Source organism: Glandiceps talaboti, chromosome 16 (genome assembly GCF_964340395.1).
Source record: "Glandiceps talaboti chromosome 16, keGlaTala1.1, whole genome shotgun sequence".
NCBI lineage: Eukaryota > Metazoa > Hemichordata > Enteropneusta > Spengelidae > Glandiceps > Glandiceps talaboti.
The window spans coordinates 3496703-3513412 of record NC_135564.1 but is presented as its reverse complement, the minus strand read 5'-3'; the positions used below and the strand labels follow the sequence as shown (position 1 = coordinate 3513412).

Below are 16710 nucleotides of genomic sequence, written 5' to 3'. Positions count from 1 at the left end.
AGGGTGCCTCAATTAATAGTTATGAGACGGATCTGTCTCTCTTTAATGGAAATAACAGAACATTTTCTAGGAAGATGTCTGTCATTTTGCTCACGGCAAAGACATGTACTATATATAACAGTGTTATATTTCAAATTCGACATGTTTTTTCAGGGTTATTTTCCAAGCATGCTGCCACTATTAACATGTAGGTGTTATGTAACTCCCTACACTTACTCCATATCATGTAAATGAATGTAGAAAAAAAAACAATTTTAACAATCGCTTCATAGCAGGTGGCCCAAGACTTGGTCTGTGGACAGAGAGGTACTGACTTCAAGACCAAACTAAGGTATAGATAATTTATGCACACTTTACTGAAGACCAGGTGCACAACTAAAAACAAGTCTTAGGTATCATAGCACATGTGTGTACAAGTTGACAGACAGACAGCGTCATTGTGACAGTAGCCCCATCTACACGGCACTGAAAATCCTACCTGAGGCAGGACAAAGGATAGTTCGAAGCCCGTGTAGATGTAAACGCGTCTCGAACCTGTCCTGAAAGTGTCCTGACTTAGGACACCTTCGTGACGTTTCCTGAAACCTTCTTGACTTCGTCCCATGTACTGTCAGGACGGAGTCAGGAGGGAACGCGAGACATCTACGCCGTAACCTTCCTGCGTGTAGACACAAACATATCCTACCTCAAGTACATGTAGGACTCGGGACTGCCTCAGATAGGACGACGTACGTGCTAGACATAGTATTGAATTAATTTTTTGTTCCAAAACTTGAAAATTGCACCCGAAATGTACGACTGCACACTTCAGTCTTTGTCAACAGATTGACCCACAGTTCTCAGTACCTGCAATAGCTTTATCTTATGCTGGAGGGTCAAATAGAGCAAGGTCGATTACTTTTCTCGCGCGCCTATAGTAATGCATGTGAAGCGCGTGGAGCGGAAGTCATGGTGTCGACCAAGAAATCGAATGTTCGTTTCAGGTATCGAGAATTCAGAACTCCTGATCTCACAGACAAGTGAGCCGAAATAAGGGGGTCATATAGGCGCTTGGAAAATTGTACTTTCAAGTATGTGTTTGGAACAAAATTTTGTTTCGATACTATAGTTTACAACACATGAATTTTCATTTGAAGTTGCGATTGGGAACAGCTTCATTGTGGTAAGTACTAAGCTTGGAGACAGTTTCATTAATGGTTTAAACGTTTAATTGTGTAAAAACTGTCCTGTTAACAGAAATTGAGTCCAAAGTTTCCCATTAACTGGCATTGGAACCATGGTTTGGGCCTACTTTCCATATCATTTTCAAATGGTTATTCTTCTAAATCGGTAACGATGCATTCTACATGTATCTATAGTTTACTGTTTCTTCTGTTATGCCTAGTGTTGAGTTGGGAAATAATTTATTAATTAAGATATTACCTTCAAAAGCTTTGATAGCATCCTCGTCACGCCCATCTTCTGCCATCCAAGTATTTCTTGCAAATCGAACATCCAGAGTAGATATTTCAATCAAAAAGAAAGCATTTTCACCATTTAGCAGACCTTTATCATAGGCATGCAGGATCAGATTCCTGGTATCACCACCATACACATACAATATGAATACTGAAATAGGAAAAAAGAAAGTCTTTAAAATCTCACACTAAATTTCCCTGTCTCACTGGGTTGGACATAAATTCACCCGTTATTTATGACTGTCTTTGTTTTGGTTTTACCTAAAACGCCAGCGTAGAAAGAAAAAAATGTACTTCCTTTAAACTGTTTCGAAAACACCATAATTAATAAATTTGAATCACCACATATATCATTAAAATTGTTTATTCATATTTTGCTTTTTTTTATTAACCCGCACGAGGAGGCGCTAGTCATTTTGGACGCCATATTGGAAATTTTAAAAGACTATATTGTCCGTCACAATATAAAAATAAAAATAATGATTGATAATCAAATAGTAGTCTCGATACTCACTCCATTGCAATAATCGACCATGTATTTACTGCACTCATGCAATGAGATGTACTACATCCGAGTTTATTTTACTTCAGTGTTCTAATCTACCCACATAAACACCCGACCTTCATATTTCATCTATGTACACTACAACACACTATGCTACTATACACCAAGTCGTATCCCATACTTCAATTATAGTCAGCATATATACAACACCGGGCCATAAAAAACTACAACACACACAAATACCCTTCACGTATCTATGCAATTACACACATATGAGCTATCCAATTTATGTTTTAAGTCGCGAAAATGTGTGCAGGCAGACTATGCATAATACATGAATAATAATAATAATAATAATAATATTGTATTGTTTAAAGACCACTACACAAACATGTCTCAGCGGTCTGGACATTACAAAATGAGAAAATGAAACAAATCCATAAATCACTCGAATGCATTAATTCATTCGTGTGACTAATTAACGTTATAAATGTTTTACCTTTAGCACTTTGCTCAATTAAAACATCTATCTATTCATCATGCATATACATAAGTGGCAAGGTATGGTTTTTCAAGCTGAACACAAATTATCACCTATGACCTTGCAAAAGCCCGCTAAGGTGCGACACTAATCGGAGATTAACCAGCTTTATTACTCAATTAGTATTGGGTGCTTAGTTGAAATGTTGACATTTCTAACAAATTATTTCCGATGCCCTATGAAAATATTACTTTATGTGTCCTTGCAAATGACCATTCTGAAATATATTATAGTTGACGAAACCCAAAACGTATGTGCCATAATAGGGAACTGGCAAACCCGCCATGTTGAATGTTGCATCATGGGAAATGTGATAATAAATGCTAATCAATTAGTATTATGAACAATATTGTTATATTGTTTGTAACCACAAATGATAAATTCATAGTCACCCTGACCATTGTGGGAGGTTTATTTTTGTAGCTCCAGATTAGGTAATACGATAACCTAAGATAATCCCATAGTCCTTTTGCATCTGAGCATACTCAGTCTGGATTGCAAGTTCCCTATTGGGTTAGTATTTAAATATCTGAGTATAGGACAGGAACAACATATTAACAAAGAAGACTAAGGATCAACGTACCACCGGTCTTTACACGATTTGGGGATGGGGGTGATCTTTGTAACTTAAAAGGTACACAACCGATTGAAGCATACTACAACATCAACCTGCTGACCTCACAAACCTCGTATTTAGGCACAATATACAAACCACTGACCTAAATTACTATACGTATGCTAAGCGGCTATGAAATCCCTATTACAAAGCATGCACCAAAATTGATATTATATAGTTTGATCGTTAATTTTATTACAGATAAGCTTATAAACACAGATTGTGTTACGACTCGCACGCACATATAATATCTAGTGTGGCACACGGTGCACCATCTACAAACATAGTGTACATTTCTCTCTCAATTATTGACGATATCTATAAAATATCAATTTTGAATAATGATTTGCAAATGCATGAAGACATTATATTTCATATATCCGACATACGATCAAATGTGTACTACGAGCCTAACTTACTGGAGCCTTAACTACTTTTCTGCCTACATCATGCATATTTAATCCTTATCTATTTCATGTTTAAAGAGATCGCGTGCCACTTTTTATAAATCATTAATAAAACTCAAAATGTATGTTTGCAAGTCTCATCAAATTTTGATGATAATAGGTTCGGGGAATTCTCCTGTGATGCCTCTGAGAGTGTATATGTTGACAGGGTGAGATATATCATTATCAAATCATAAATGTAAATCAACAGGGTATAGCTTTGATTAACTGACGACGATTCTTCTTAAGCGATTTCCGATCCAAACAATTCCTTAAATGTCGAGATTGTTTTAGGAATTTCATGAGGAAAGACAGAGTAGCGGACATTGTTTTAGGAATTTCATGAAGAAAGACATAGTAGCGTCCCTGGTCCATATGTTACACCCCCCCCCCCCCCACACACACACACACACCAAAAAGGATCTATATATCATAGTAAGCTATACGTATTATTTCTTATACAGGTTGCGAAGTCTATTATACTGGGAAATTATCAATTTACAAAATTATGCTAATTAGTTAAATCAGTATACATGAATTCATAAAAGTTTAGTCATACACTGTTTTACCAAAATTAGCTACATCAAAGTATCATTGTCATATTATGACTAAAAAATACTAAATAAAGTTAATTGATAAGCACAGAACTGGTAACTGTAAGAAAACGTTGTGCCAAATTCATTAATCAGCTATGTTTGAGATTTCGTAGACACAGACACAGACACACACACACACACACACGGTCAGACGGACAGTTACACATAATCCCACATACTCACTAGTACATCTCCTTCAAGAGTAAAACGGGGAGTCTAAGCTCCATATACTATTACTAGTACCTCAGGCGTCATGGGTAACAGACTACAGACTCCCCCTGTAAACACTACTTGTCTCCGTGTGAAATCACATGAAAGATATCCCTCAAATGACATTTGTAATAGATATTGGTCACGTTTCAGAAACGTTTAAGACACCTTGTCTGATTTAATTCAAGAATTTTCAGTATTACCGGTACAGTCAACGTCTTTTAACAATAACTTGAAAATGACAAGATAATATATCCTTAGAATCGAGTCGGGGATTTCGCAAAGACGTCGTCTTCATTACAGATATAAGCTATACAGTATTCTGTTACGCATCAATCCTATCCACAAGCTAGAGAGACTAATTAATTTTTCAATGAATCACATAAATCTAGTGCACCAACTGTCAGTCACCAAATATATGGAAAAGATGTACTAAATAGTTTAATGTTTTACAAAACAAATTTTGTTAATACTATACTGCTGTCACAACGTACTTGATTTCCATCAGGAAAAGCCTGTCAATTTAGGTTATAGTTTATTAATTTGAAATAGACTTGGGACTAACATGTTATGAGTTTACAGCAAAGAATCCATGGTATTTTGAATGCATAATAAAAAAAATGCATGCATATTTAATTTCCATTTCGTCTCTTTCTGTTAATGGATGGTATTTAAAAATGAGATTGATTAGCAGTCGACTAGAGGTAACAATTGCTGTATCCAGTGCGTTTCAGTCTATGTTCGACGTCATTATTCATTCTGTTTATCTGAGTGGTTTGACCAGGGTCGTTGATCTATGTTAATGATATAATATTATTGATATGTATGCATGCATGCATGCATGCATGCATGCATGCATGCATGCATGTATGTATGTATGTATGTATGTATGTATGTATGTATGTATGTATGTATGTATGTATGTATGTATGTATGTATGTATGTATGTATGTGTGTGTGTGTGTGTGTGGGGGGGGGGTGTGGATGTGTGTGTGTATGTATGTATGTATGTATGTATGTATGTATGTATGCATGCATGCGCGTGTGTATATATATATATATATATATATATATATATATATATATATATATATATATATATATGTATGTGTGTGTGTGTGTGTGTGTGTCTGTGCGCGTGCCTGCCCACATGCCTGCCCACATGCCTGCCTACCAGCACATGTGTGTTCATGTAAACTTAAGTTACATTAACGTTTGGTTGGACATAGGGTCTCGTGCCAGTTTGCTTTTGGTTGAACATAACAGAGAGAACCTATTTATTTTCTCAAAAGGAATGATTTGGCAATACAGCCATCAGCTGTAAAATACGTACCACTGTATAAGTTACAATATATGCTTACTATCAAATATGCAACTATACTGGCCTGAGTAGATATATATTCTATTTCTTAAAACATTATTTTTTGTGTATATTTAGCATCCAATATTACATGCAAATTTCCTCCGCAGATAAATGTGTTGTATACCCAGTCTTTGAACGTAATAGACTTTCTGAAAAGATCGGCACATTGTGTGTAGATCTAAGTGTCGATAGTAGATATTTATCTTTCAATATTACGTCCGTACAAATTTTCCACTGGCCTAGACAGAACTTGTTGTATTTCATCTATCAGAATGAATTAGTTCACATTCACAATATTTCAGGCGTTTCCTTTCTTTTAATATTTCGATTAGTTCTCGTAAGTCTTAATGATGTATAATCGCAATAGTTTACTCTAGTATTTTTCCGAGTATAAATTGTTCAGATAATTCATCATTTATAATCATTAGATTCTCGCACTAATCACACTTTTATTTGAAAATACATAATTGGGTTTTGATAGATCTTGTCGTTGCTATTGTTTGTGAATTGCAGAACTGAATGTGGCTTTTTACATCATAACAGACAATTTTCCAAAAGGATAATTGGTAGTTTGACCTAAGCTATGACGTCTTCTGCGCAGTTCATAAGGTGAAAGTATCCCGCTACTTGCCTAAACAACAGAAATATCCCCGATAGCATCCAGTACATATTACATGCTGAAAATACAATGCCTATTAGAAGCAATCATTGAAAATACATTAAAATGCTATTTCTACCCATTGTGACAGCAGCTTTGTAATCTGTACGATATTTCGTAATAGTCGGTAATTTAAAAAAAAGGACAAGAAGATTGCGTAATGGTAGCAAATGCTTTAATTGCTCCACCTACGAAAAACTATAAACATCAAAATACTGATATTTTGGAGAGTATAAATAAATTCGTAGATGAATAATCAACAACGGCCTCCACATATGCTTCGAAATATGGCAGACCTTCGATTATAATTCAATGTTTATATTAAACGCCTGGTGTCCTTTTATTCACAATAATTGAGATGAGATACATAGGCGGTGTTGTAATTACATGTCCAAGTGGCATTTCAGTGTCATTAATAAAAACTGTTGTTTTCAATCATCGCGTCCAAATATTGTTAGACAATAACAGCTCTAGGATCGCAAATCATACTCGTAGAAACTATCGTGCTTTCGATTACTATGGTCCTCAGTTGATCATAAAATTATTCATTTTATTATTCATAATGCACGTCTTGCAACGAACGACAAGGGAGTGGAACAAATAAAATGTTTTCATTGAATTGGCGTCAATTGTAAACTGCTTGCATTCCGTCAACTGTTCTGGGACAAGCAGGGATATTACACTACTTGCAATTCATGACAACTTGGTTTATAGTCGTCCAGGTGCTATGGGCAGCAGCAGGGTGTTATTTCCCACACAGTAAAAATGAATTGTTGTTGCATTTATACTGTCGTGTCCGTATCGTGAGCATATCTGTTATCACATTCAAATCACATAACTCTACGTCACATGAACAGATACAGGGTTGAAACATGAAGACATCCCCGAATATGTAGAAAGCTCAATATTTTCATCGACAAAGCTCTTTTCTCCAACCGCTTATAATATGAAACCTAACTGTGGTAGAACGTCTAATTGACTTTTCAAATGCACAATTTCGGGTTATTTATACTGAAGAAAAGTGTTCCGATAAAATCATGTATCAGGCTCTATAGTAAATATCGTATTTACCAAAAGAATGGTAATTACGACTTGTTTTCGTTTGTCATTCAATTCCGAAGATAAAGTGAAATTTCATTTCCCTTTTGCTAGATTAATACGATTCTAGATGTTCCTTGACAAATGAGCCAGACACAGGTAAAGGTTATCGTCCTTATTAAAATTAGTGAAATTTTTAGAATACTTTGATAAACCTTCTGTGATCACAGAAAACAAGTAATGTTGGCATTGCGTAGCGGTAAATTTTCAAAGAGGGGATTTTATTAATTCAGTGACTTTATTTCTATAAAAGCTTTCATTCAGGTGATATTATTTGCTGTAAAACCATTTTACTACAAAGGAAATATTTAAAGTGTTTTGTCAATAATGATCTTTGTTGCCTGTGTTTCCCGATAAAACTGTTAAGGAAATATCTAAAACTGTCGCTCGTAGAAGAGGAGAGGAATGGGAAAGTAGGTCGCCTAGGCCCAATCTACCTACAATTTTGAACGTTATTGTCAAAAAGAAGGGGTTTATGCTCACTAGGGAGGATCAATTTATCAACACTATTATGCATTATTTTCGAAAAGGGTGATATCTGAAATGTTATCTACTGAACTTCACTATATCTTAGAATACTTGGGGTTAAGTTTTAGAAACAATATAGGCCAAATTTAAATTACCACTTCCTGTACTTAATGCCGAACTTCTCCAAAAAATTGTAATTCACACACATCATGCTGATTATGTTCGGTACTTGAACCACAGACATGAAAACAAGATATGTACAAATAATTTTAATATACGTCAGATTGAGATTCTGAAAGAATTTCAAAGTGTGCCAATGCTATGAAATTTGTGATCGCAACGTCACGCCTGTTTTTTTTTCATTGTTTGATTCCTTTAGTAAAAGCACGGAGGTATGGTAAAAGGAATCCCAACTGTCGTTCGATTCGGGGTTTTAGCCAAACGGACCAGCGTTCAAGTCGTCTGATATAGTAATGGAACAATTTTTTTAGAGAGATTTATGATTTATGATTAAAGTTAAAATGAGATAACACATCATATCATTCAGCGAATTAATTTGACAACTTGAGTTTATGTTCCTCATCGAAGGTTTAAACAAATTTGTGTGCTGTATGTTCTTGTTATCAGTAGAGCATTATTATAATCATACGTATCTGGGTGAAAACAAAGATACACAATAACTTATAGTGGCGTCTAATGGTTTAAAACAAACAATCTTTTGAATTTAAGACGAAAGTCGAAGTGCATGTTATAAAATCTGTCACATTTGAAAGCGAACACGAGAAATATTCACTGTCAAATTTCATTTGAACATGATTGTCTCCAATGATTCGCATCTGGAGTGCTAGTGCATGTACTTCAAATGAAGCCGAAACTTAAGTAGATCCCGGATGAACACACTTGTGCCCATCTCCACGCCATTATAAATGTACTCGTGTATACTCGAATGAAAGATAGAGTAATACGTTCCTGATTGAAGGGGTTGGGTCTATTGTACAGAATTTCCGAGTGAGACAGGCTAACTAAAATTAGACCCACGTCTTTGCGTCTCTGGAGTAAACAAGGTTGCGTGTCCATTGTACGTCCATATGGCATGAATAGAAATGATTCCTGTCGGCCATTGGTTGCAAGTACTTTACGAGTCTTAGGAAATACTCCATTCCACTTGCCCAATTAGTGTTATTGATATTAGCACCACCATGATAATTTCTCTAGGCACTTGTTAATTTGTAGAGTAGAAATAGACAAAGATGAACTCTAGCATGTTGTCGAGACACACATTGGAAAGTAGCGATACTGTCTTACCAATTATGCACCACTAGCTATAACGTTTTAAGCATTTGCTCTCATTGTTTCATTAATTTACATTTTATGCTGATTAAAAGCTTTTTCTGTACTATTTATACCACCATTGCCTATGAGCATAATTTCTTTATAATCACATTACTCGTAAAGATAATTTTGCTAATTACTAATAAGTAAATAGTCTGACCGAATGATTCGTCTACGTTTAACTGTAGAATATCTTCCTCACTAATGAAAGAGAATTCCAATCGTTGTCATAAGAAGCTTAGTATTACCATATGTAACTGACACAAACTTCTAAACTTCTATTAAAAATGTAAGATATCTTAAGTTTGACACAGCAACTCACTCTAAAACAGACAGTATTAAGTAATTTGGAGACAGCTCAAGCGTCCTACCTCACATGATTTTACTCACTATAAACTATTAAATTGGCTGTTTGTTCTGTCGAGTCTTATCGACAACATTGGCGACAGGCATTGCAATTTTACATTTATTTCTTTTAGTTTGAATAAAACAATCCATGTATTTGTTCATGTTGAGGTATTTCATTAAAATAACGTACAATCCCATTTGTGGTTATGAATACACTGATATCATTCGGCTATCGTTGCTGAGCAGTATGCAGACAAACATAATGAAATTCTAGTCGTATGTGTTTCTTTTTTATCAGAAGGTAAATGTAAAAAATATCAAGTTATAAACACCACTCTCTCTATATCTCTCTCCCTTTCCTTTTATTTCTTACTCAAATTTAACTTTAGTAGCATTACCAGTATTGCCCGTTTCCCATGATTGAAACATCCTTTGACATAAATCGAACCCAGAAATGTTATTATATTAATTGCTTGTGTACACCCCAATGCTAATCTGTTTGCTTCAATTTTATAGTGTATATTATTTACGACTGTAATTTACATGTATGAATTATATCATAGAGACGGTAAAGATCTGTCTTACTGGCATGCTTCAGTATACTTCCAGTCACACTTTCAGTAGCTCTTGATTTGCACTACACTCACGTTCCCGCCTCTCAACACAAAACCTATGGGAATTACTCTGTCAGTTTGAATTTGAGATTGTGACTTTCAGCCTCTATATATCTACCACATTTTAGGTCCTCAGTTAATGATATAAATATTTAGGATTCGATTGTTCTGGCAAACCAGATCTAAACACGAAATGTCCCCTAACAAAAACTAGACGCACATGCGAAATTTCTTGGCGTGCCAAGACCCACAACTTTTACAGGAAAATCAGAGCCGATGTTGTTGCGATTCCAGACATTTGTCATGGTACGTTTTCCAATGTATGACAAATATGGAATCGAAAGTAGTTCACCACTTACCTCTAGACACATGAGCTGCATTTTCAACAGCGCGGTGTTGCTTTTGAATGTCTTCGATCGTTGATTCTTTGTGCCCGGGGCTAAATTCTTCAAATGCTGAAACGACGATTCCATTTTCAGTCAGTTCGTCCTGTATCACGAGCGCGGCACTCTTCCATAGGTTTTCATTGGAAGTAAGGATAGCTATGTGTGTCCAGTTATAATGTTGAAATATCGAAAGGAAAAACCCAGTTAATTTTGTATACGGTGCCACAGTTCTGGCAAAGGTTGGATACAAACCTTTATCACTGAGTAATTTGCTAGCTGCATTCCATGACACGTGAGGTAACTGCCATTTTGCTGTGAGTAGTCCAGTTGGTTCGCACACTACGCTGCAACCAGACCCAATAAAAGCGTCCACACCTCTCCCATCGAATTTGTTTGACCACATGTCAACTGTTTGCCATAGTCCAATGCTAGCAATACATTCGTCATTACGCCACGAATAAGTAAAATTGTGACCCCCATCGTGTATTGCAGAGAATTTTGGCTCACTATGAATATCGTCCAAAGCAACATTGACAGCACCAGCTACATTTGGACCGACAGCCCAAAACCCGTCCCAGGGTAGCAACACGCCGAGATGAAACACCTTTGCAGAGGTCAGCGATACCATATGTAGCATGACAACAATACATGGGAATATTACATGAACCATAGTGATTGCCTATATATTGTCTGATAAATACACCGTTGCTGTTGTAGGTATAGATGTTGGAAATTACTGCGTAAAGTTCTTCCAGTCTTGTAGAATTGTGCGACGTCGTAGGCTTTCCTACCCTTCTTCCCTCTTTACAAATGCATCTTTGTAACCTGGAAAACAAAGAAATGAATGAGTGTGTCTTGAACGTCTATAAAACCAAATGGCAGCTGTGAACACTAGACCAACTCAACACGTTGTTAATAGTTCGAGTCACTGCGCACTGTATCCCCATGACGCTCTTTGCATCCCGAATGCAGCAAATCGAGTAAAACAACAGCAGTAAACTAAGAGTGAAAGCTTCGATGAAGGGTGGGCATAGCAGATAGTGTTTTGAAACAAGGTCCCCGACCAATGAACACAATATATGGTCGCACTTGACTGCGTTCTACCGGATTACAAAATTATGTTAATATCTTACATACCACGTGGCTGCATCAGTGTAAGCTTCATTGTCGCTCATCTGGTTTTATTTATTTCAGCAATATTAAGACGCAATCATAAAAGCTCATTTAATAGAGACAATATTAAAGGGTTATGACCTATATATAATTCATGATTGACGTTCGAACATTTAATTTCGCCGTAAAATTGTAGCAAAGAAAGCTCATGTATGTGTGTGTGTGTGTGTGTGTGTGTTTGTGTGTGTCTGTGTGTGTGTCTGTGTCTGTGTGTGTAAAAGCGCTGAACACGGTTTACACTTTGTGTGGTACATGGACTTTGATACGAGGACGTACATGTATCCGTCGTTTTGTTGAAAAATAAACGGGTTAAAATTACAAGATCGACATTTAGTCGTAGCAATATAACACATAATGAGAGGAAAATAAAACTGCAGTAATAATGGACATTGAATAACATAGCAATTGTAACAATAGTCTGTGTCTCGAAATCGTTCTTTTGTAGACTTCTTCATATCCATAACAACGCCGGACATGTTTTCATGACATCCACTCTATAAGGTAGAAGTGGAAAAATCGACCAACAATTTCAAATGGAGACCTTAGTTATGATCGCAGACAGTCGCCTGGCTGATAGCTACATATATAAAGTGAGGTCGTTGTGTTGAATTATCACGAATAGAATTCATAATAAAAGCCAATTATCATCATAGTGACATAAATGCATGACTATTCCAAAAGAAAAATTACAAAGAGATATTTTGAAATGAGAAAACAATATTTCAGAGTTGTATTCAATTCGAATGCTAGTCTCTAGCTATCCCTTTAAATCTATAATTTGCTCAATCAAGCGTCAGCCTATTTCATCTAGACTTTACACAACGATCGATATGTCAGTACGGAATGAGAGGCTACTCATCACATGATACAACATATGGAACACACTCTACATCATTGTTAATGACACTGTCATAAACCTATCCTTAGTATCACCTGTATGTGAGATTCGGGACTTCAAGTAATGAGCTTTATTCACACCTGTTTGTTTTAATATCCGGGTTTGATCTATGGAATAAAAGTCTCCAAGCTCTATGTGAAGTATTTTGTCTCGATGATGCGAATCTTTTAATTGCACAACATCAGGTTTACACAAAACTCTTTCATAATTTGACAGCACCACGATCAGGGACGGATTAGCAATACTGACGATTCTCTTTCCTCTAGACATTACATCGGAGATAGTTGCCAGGTGATGACAAGAATGCATTTCTCTTGTAGCAAACAATAAATCGGGTTAGATCGGACGTATCAACCTTCTGGTGAATAACTTGTTTTTTCTATGTATTAACGTATTGGTTCACTTATCATTCAGTCATTAGTCGTATGTTTTTCATTTTCTTTACATTTATTTTAAGGTTAGGACAGGATCATTTTAAGGTTATCTAACTTATAGTTTTACATGTAAGAGTGAGTAAGTGAGTGAGCGAGTTAGTAGGTGGGTGGATGGGTTGTTGGTTTACTTGTGACTGGGTGACTCAGTCTGTCAGGCAGTGTGCAAGTTTGCATGTAGGTGAATGATGACTTACAGACAGACTGGCTGACTGACTGACTAAACTATATTAATAATATATACATAGGGACCAGTTGGCTTAAAAGGAAGAAAAGTATTTTTTTAAAGTCAAAATAAACTTATAGTTGTCTGCCTGGCTAAGTTGCCTGCTTAAATGACCGATTGACTGGGAAACAGTCTGATGAATAGATCATTACATATATAAACCAGTCATTGGCTTGTGTTGTTTTTGTCTTGAATTGGAGTTCAAAAGACACAGTAAGTTTAATACATTGAAGTTCAAAAGACACAGTAAATACATCGAGGTTCAAAAGACACAGTAAAGTTAGACACAGTAAAGTCTTGTACATGTGTTAAATGGTCTGGTAGTTTTACGTCATAATGCACCGAGTGTGATTCCGCGGCCTAATAAAAATTCGAGCCGGTAGGCGAGAATAAGTAGTACGCGGAATCATACATTTTATTCTTCAGTTTTCCTAAATACTATTAAACTTTAATAATATCGTATCCAGCACCAATTTGATTTGACATCGGGGCATCACAACACAGGGATAACCTCAACAAACTTTGATACGGTGGGGTATAAATTCTATTAGTTCTTTAATAATACCACATATAATATTATTAGATTAACAATTATACTGTCGACTCATTGCTTTGAAATTAACCTTTACATTGAAATCCTATGACGTCACTTTTTGAAATCCTATGACGTCACTTGTCAATTTCATTACGTAAGAAATAACAGATTGTAAAATATCGAAGCCAGTTTCTAATACATCCCGTGGATAAGGATGGGCCACATTAATAATTCAAAGGAAATTGAGAACGCTTATGTTTTTACAGTCTCTATAACGACTACCAATTTACTGGTAATTATCTTCCCTTGTTAGTATTAGCTCTGTGGGATACTGGGCGGTTTTTAGCACAACTCAACTGGTTCAGTAGGTTCAGTAGTGATATGGGGATCGCCCGGCATATGTGTGTGTGTGTGTGTGTGTGTGTGTGTGTGTGTGTGTGTGTGTAAACAACTTAAAGTCTAAAACAGATGAACCGATTGCTATGATATTTGGTGGTGTCTAGTTGGGAAATTGTTCAAATCAAAATGATCTTACCACCGGTTTGTGATTTGGGTCAAAAAATGTGATTTTTGGTCAAAAAACTTAAACTCAAAAACTACTGGGTAGATTGGGCTGAAATTTTGGTGAAACAGCCTTCAGGGTGTTTTTACTAAGAATTGTTCATGATTCACTGATGGTCACATCAGTGTTATGCAAATTAGAGCTAAAAATGTGTGTTTTTGGTCAAAAATCTTAAATTCCAAAACCACTGAGCAGATTGGGCTGAAATTTAATGGGGATGCATCAAGGGATGTATGAACGAAGGAATGATTCCATGAGTGATATGCAAATTAGGTGTAACAATGTTCATTTTTGGTCACAAAAATTATATCTCAAAAAGTACTTGGTCAATGAGTCTGAAACTTGATGAGATGTTTCTGAAAGTGTTATTATGCAGATTTTCTTCAAAACATCTTCTCAAAAGTGGCCCTAGCAACACGATATAAATATGAATGTCTTGTTTGTTCTGTCGTTTTGCTGATGTGTTAATAGTTCTTGTGGTAAGTTTGTACCTATGTCGATGTCGATATGATAGACTAAACGCTTAAAATCTTCCTGTTGTACATGTTTGTTTTTTAATTTGTGGAGGTATAGACTCTTCAAATGTTTTCATTTATGTGTTTCCGTGTTACAAGCTTCGGTTGCTTGGTTATCGGCGCATACAGTCAGGAAAATGTGCTTGTCACTTTTTCACTTAAATCCGATACGTTGTTAATAAGAATGTAAAGTAACGATAGGAATATTGACGTAAATATTTCAAACGATTTCTTACAGTAAGCATTCGTACGGTAAACATTCTTACGCCGCTGAATATATGCAATTCAAAAACTCGAAAGTCATCGACGCCATCTAGTGGCAAACAATTCAAGTTATAAAGCATAAAAGAACCTGGCATCAACGGTTCCACTCTATGACAAACAACGATCTATCTAAATGTCTAAGTTAAGAAGCGATCACTTTCCTTCATGGATGACCTATTACTGTAACAAAACCGTCAAAAGACAAGTGCTTTTGTTATGTTAGCTTCACATGAAACGCTGCAACAAGTTATTTGGAAAGTCACAGAATTTTTCTTATAAATTCGTCGATCTGTATACATGGTTCAGTACCCTTTCCATGACTACATATTTGAATTATTTACACTTCAAAATGATAATTGCTTTTGTGAGATCTAGAGAGAGTAGCTTATACATACGGGGCATTATACCATTCCTTAGACAATGTAGAGTAGATCTCGTCACTTTTGACACGTAGTAGCTAGCAAAACGTTCTCCTTCTCACCGACCTTTAAAATCCATCTATCAAACTCACCATTCATTTTTAATTTGATTTCACAGAAAACAAAGCTTGGAGAAGGGCGAATGATCTCACTAGAGACTTATAGACTGGGTGATTGCTACAGGCAATTGTAATTATCTTAGAATGGCAAATCATGTCGACACCTACATGTAGTATAGTTTTTACTATTTTTAGCTTTATAGTGTCATTTTGGAAAATTTCATGGTGATAAAATAATTCCTAGTTTTATGAGCATCGTCATTCTCATCATTTCAGCTATGTTTTAATAGAATTTGAGAACGATGAATTATTATTTCATGAGAATGACACCTTCTGCTTAACACAATATACCCATTGTATGTAAGAGGCAGGATTTGTGGATTGCCCTATCATTTCATGCAAATTTCTGAACTGTCCATATACTCTTATTCCTAATACAACCAATGGTTTAATGAGACATCTGAAATCTGGGTTAAAAATATACCAGAAAATAAACATTTTCTGGGCTCACGTTTACTACGTTGTACATCAAACCTATGCCAGTGAGTCATATTCGTTACACTAAAATGTTCTGTTTTTCGTAAATAAATTTGTTTCTGACGAGAACTTAATGTAAGAAACAAACATTAAAACCGTTACGATATCATGGGGAAACTTTGAACCACCCAGGATGGACGAGGTGGCGATTTTCAACAGGCGAAAAGTACGTAGGGCTGAGATTAATGTAGTAAATTAAAGCAGCCAGTAGCAAGTTCACGACGTTGACGCTGAAAAGAAATTTCTAACGGTAAATGATGCATTGTATACTATAGCCTGATCAAGGATATTGAAATCTTAATGACAAAGGTACACAACAAATAGAAAAAGATTGTTTGCTTGTTTTACGGGTTATGCACACACGATTCGAATCCATTGTTTATATTAGATGGCAAAGCTGTGCGTACCTTACCTTATCGGATGATGTTTAGCACGGTTTCACTGCACCATAAA

General features: G+C 35.9%; 1 protein-coding gene across 4 annotated transcripts in view; it reads right to left on the bottom strand.

Moving 5' to 3' along the window:
* Positions 1 to 16710, bottom strand: part of LOC144447849 (atrial natriuretic peptide receptor 1-like) — a 54596-nt gene that overhangs the window by 21538 nt on the left and 16348 nt on the right. For all 4 annotated transcript variants that reach the window (XM_078137967.1, XM_078137966.1, XM_078137965.1 and 1 more), the window contains exons 2-3: positions 10612 to 11463; positions 1423 to 1608 (exon numbers count right to left, since the gene is read on the bottom strand). In XM_078137967.1, coding sequence (XP_077994093.1) covers positions 1423 to 1608; positions 10612 to 11308 — 883 coding nt within the window. In that variant the 5' untranslated portion in view covers positions 11309 to 11463. The remainder of the gene's footprint in view (positions 1 to 1422; positions 1609 to 10611; positions 11464 to 16710) is intronic.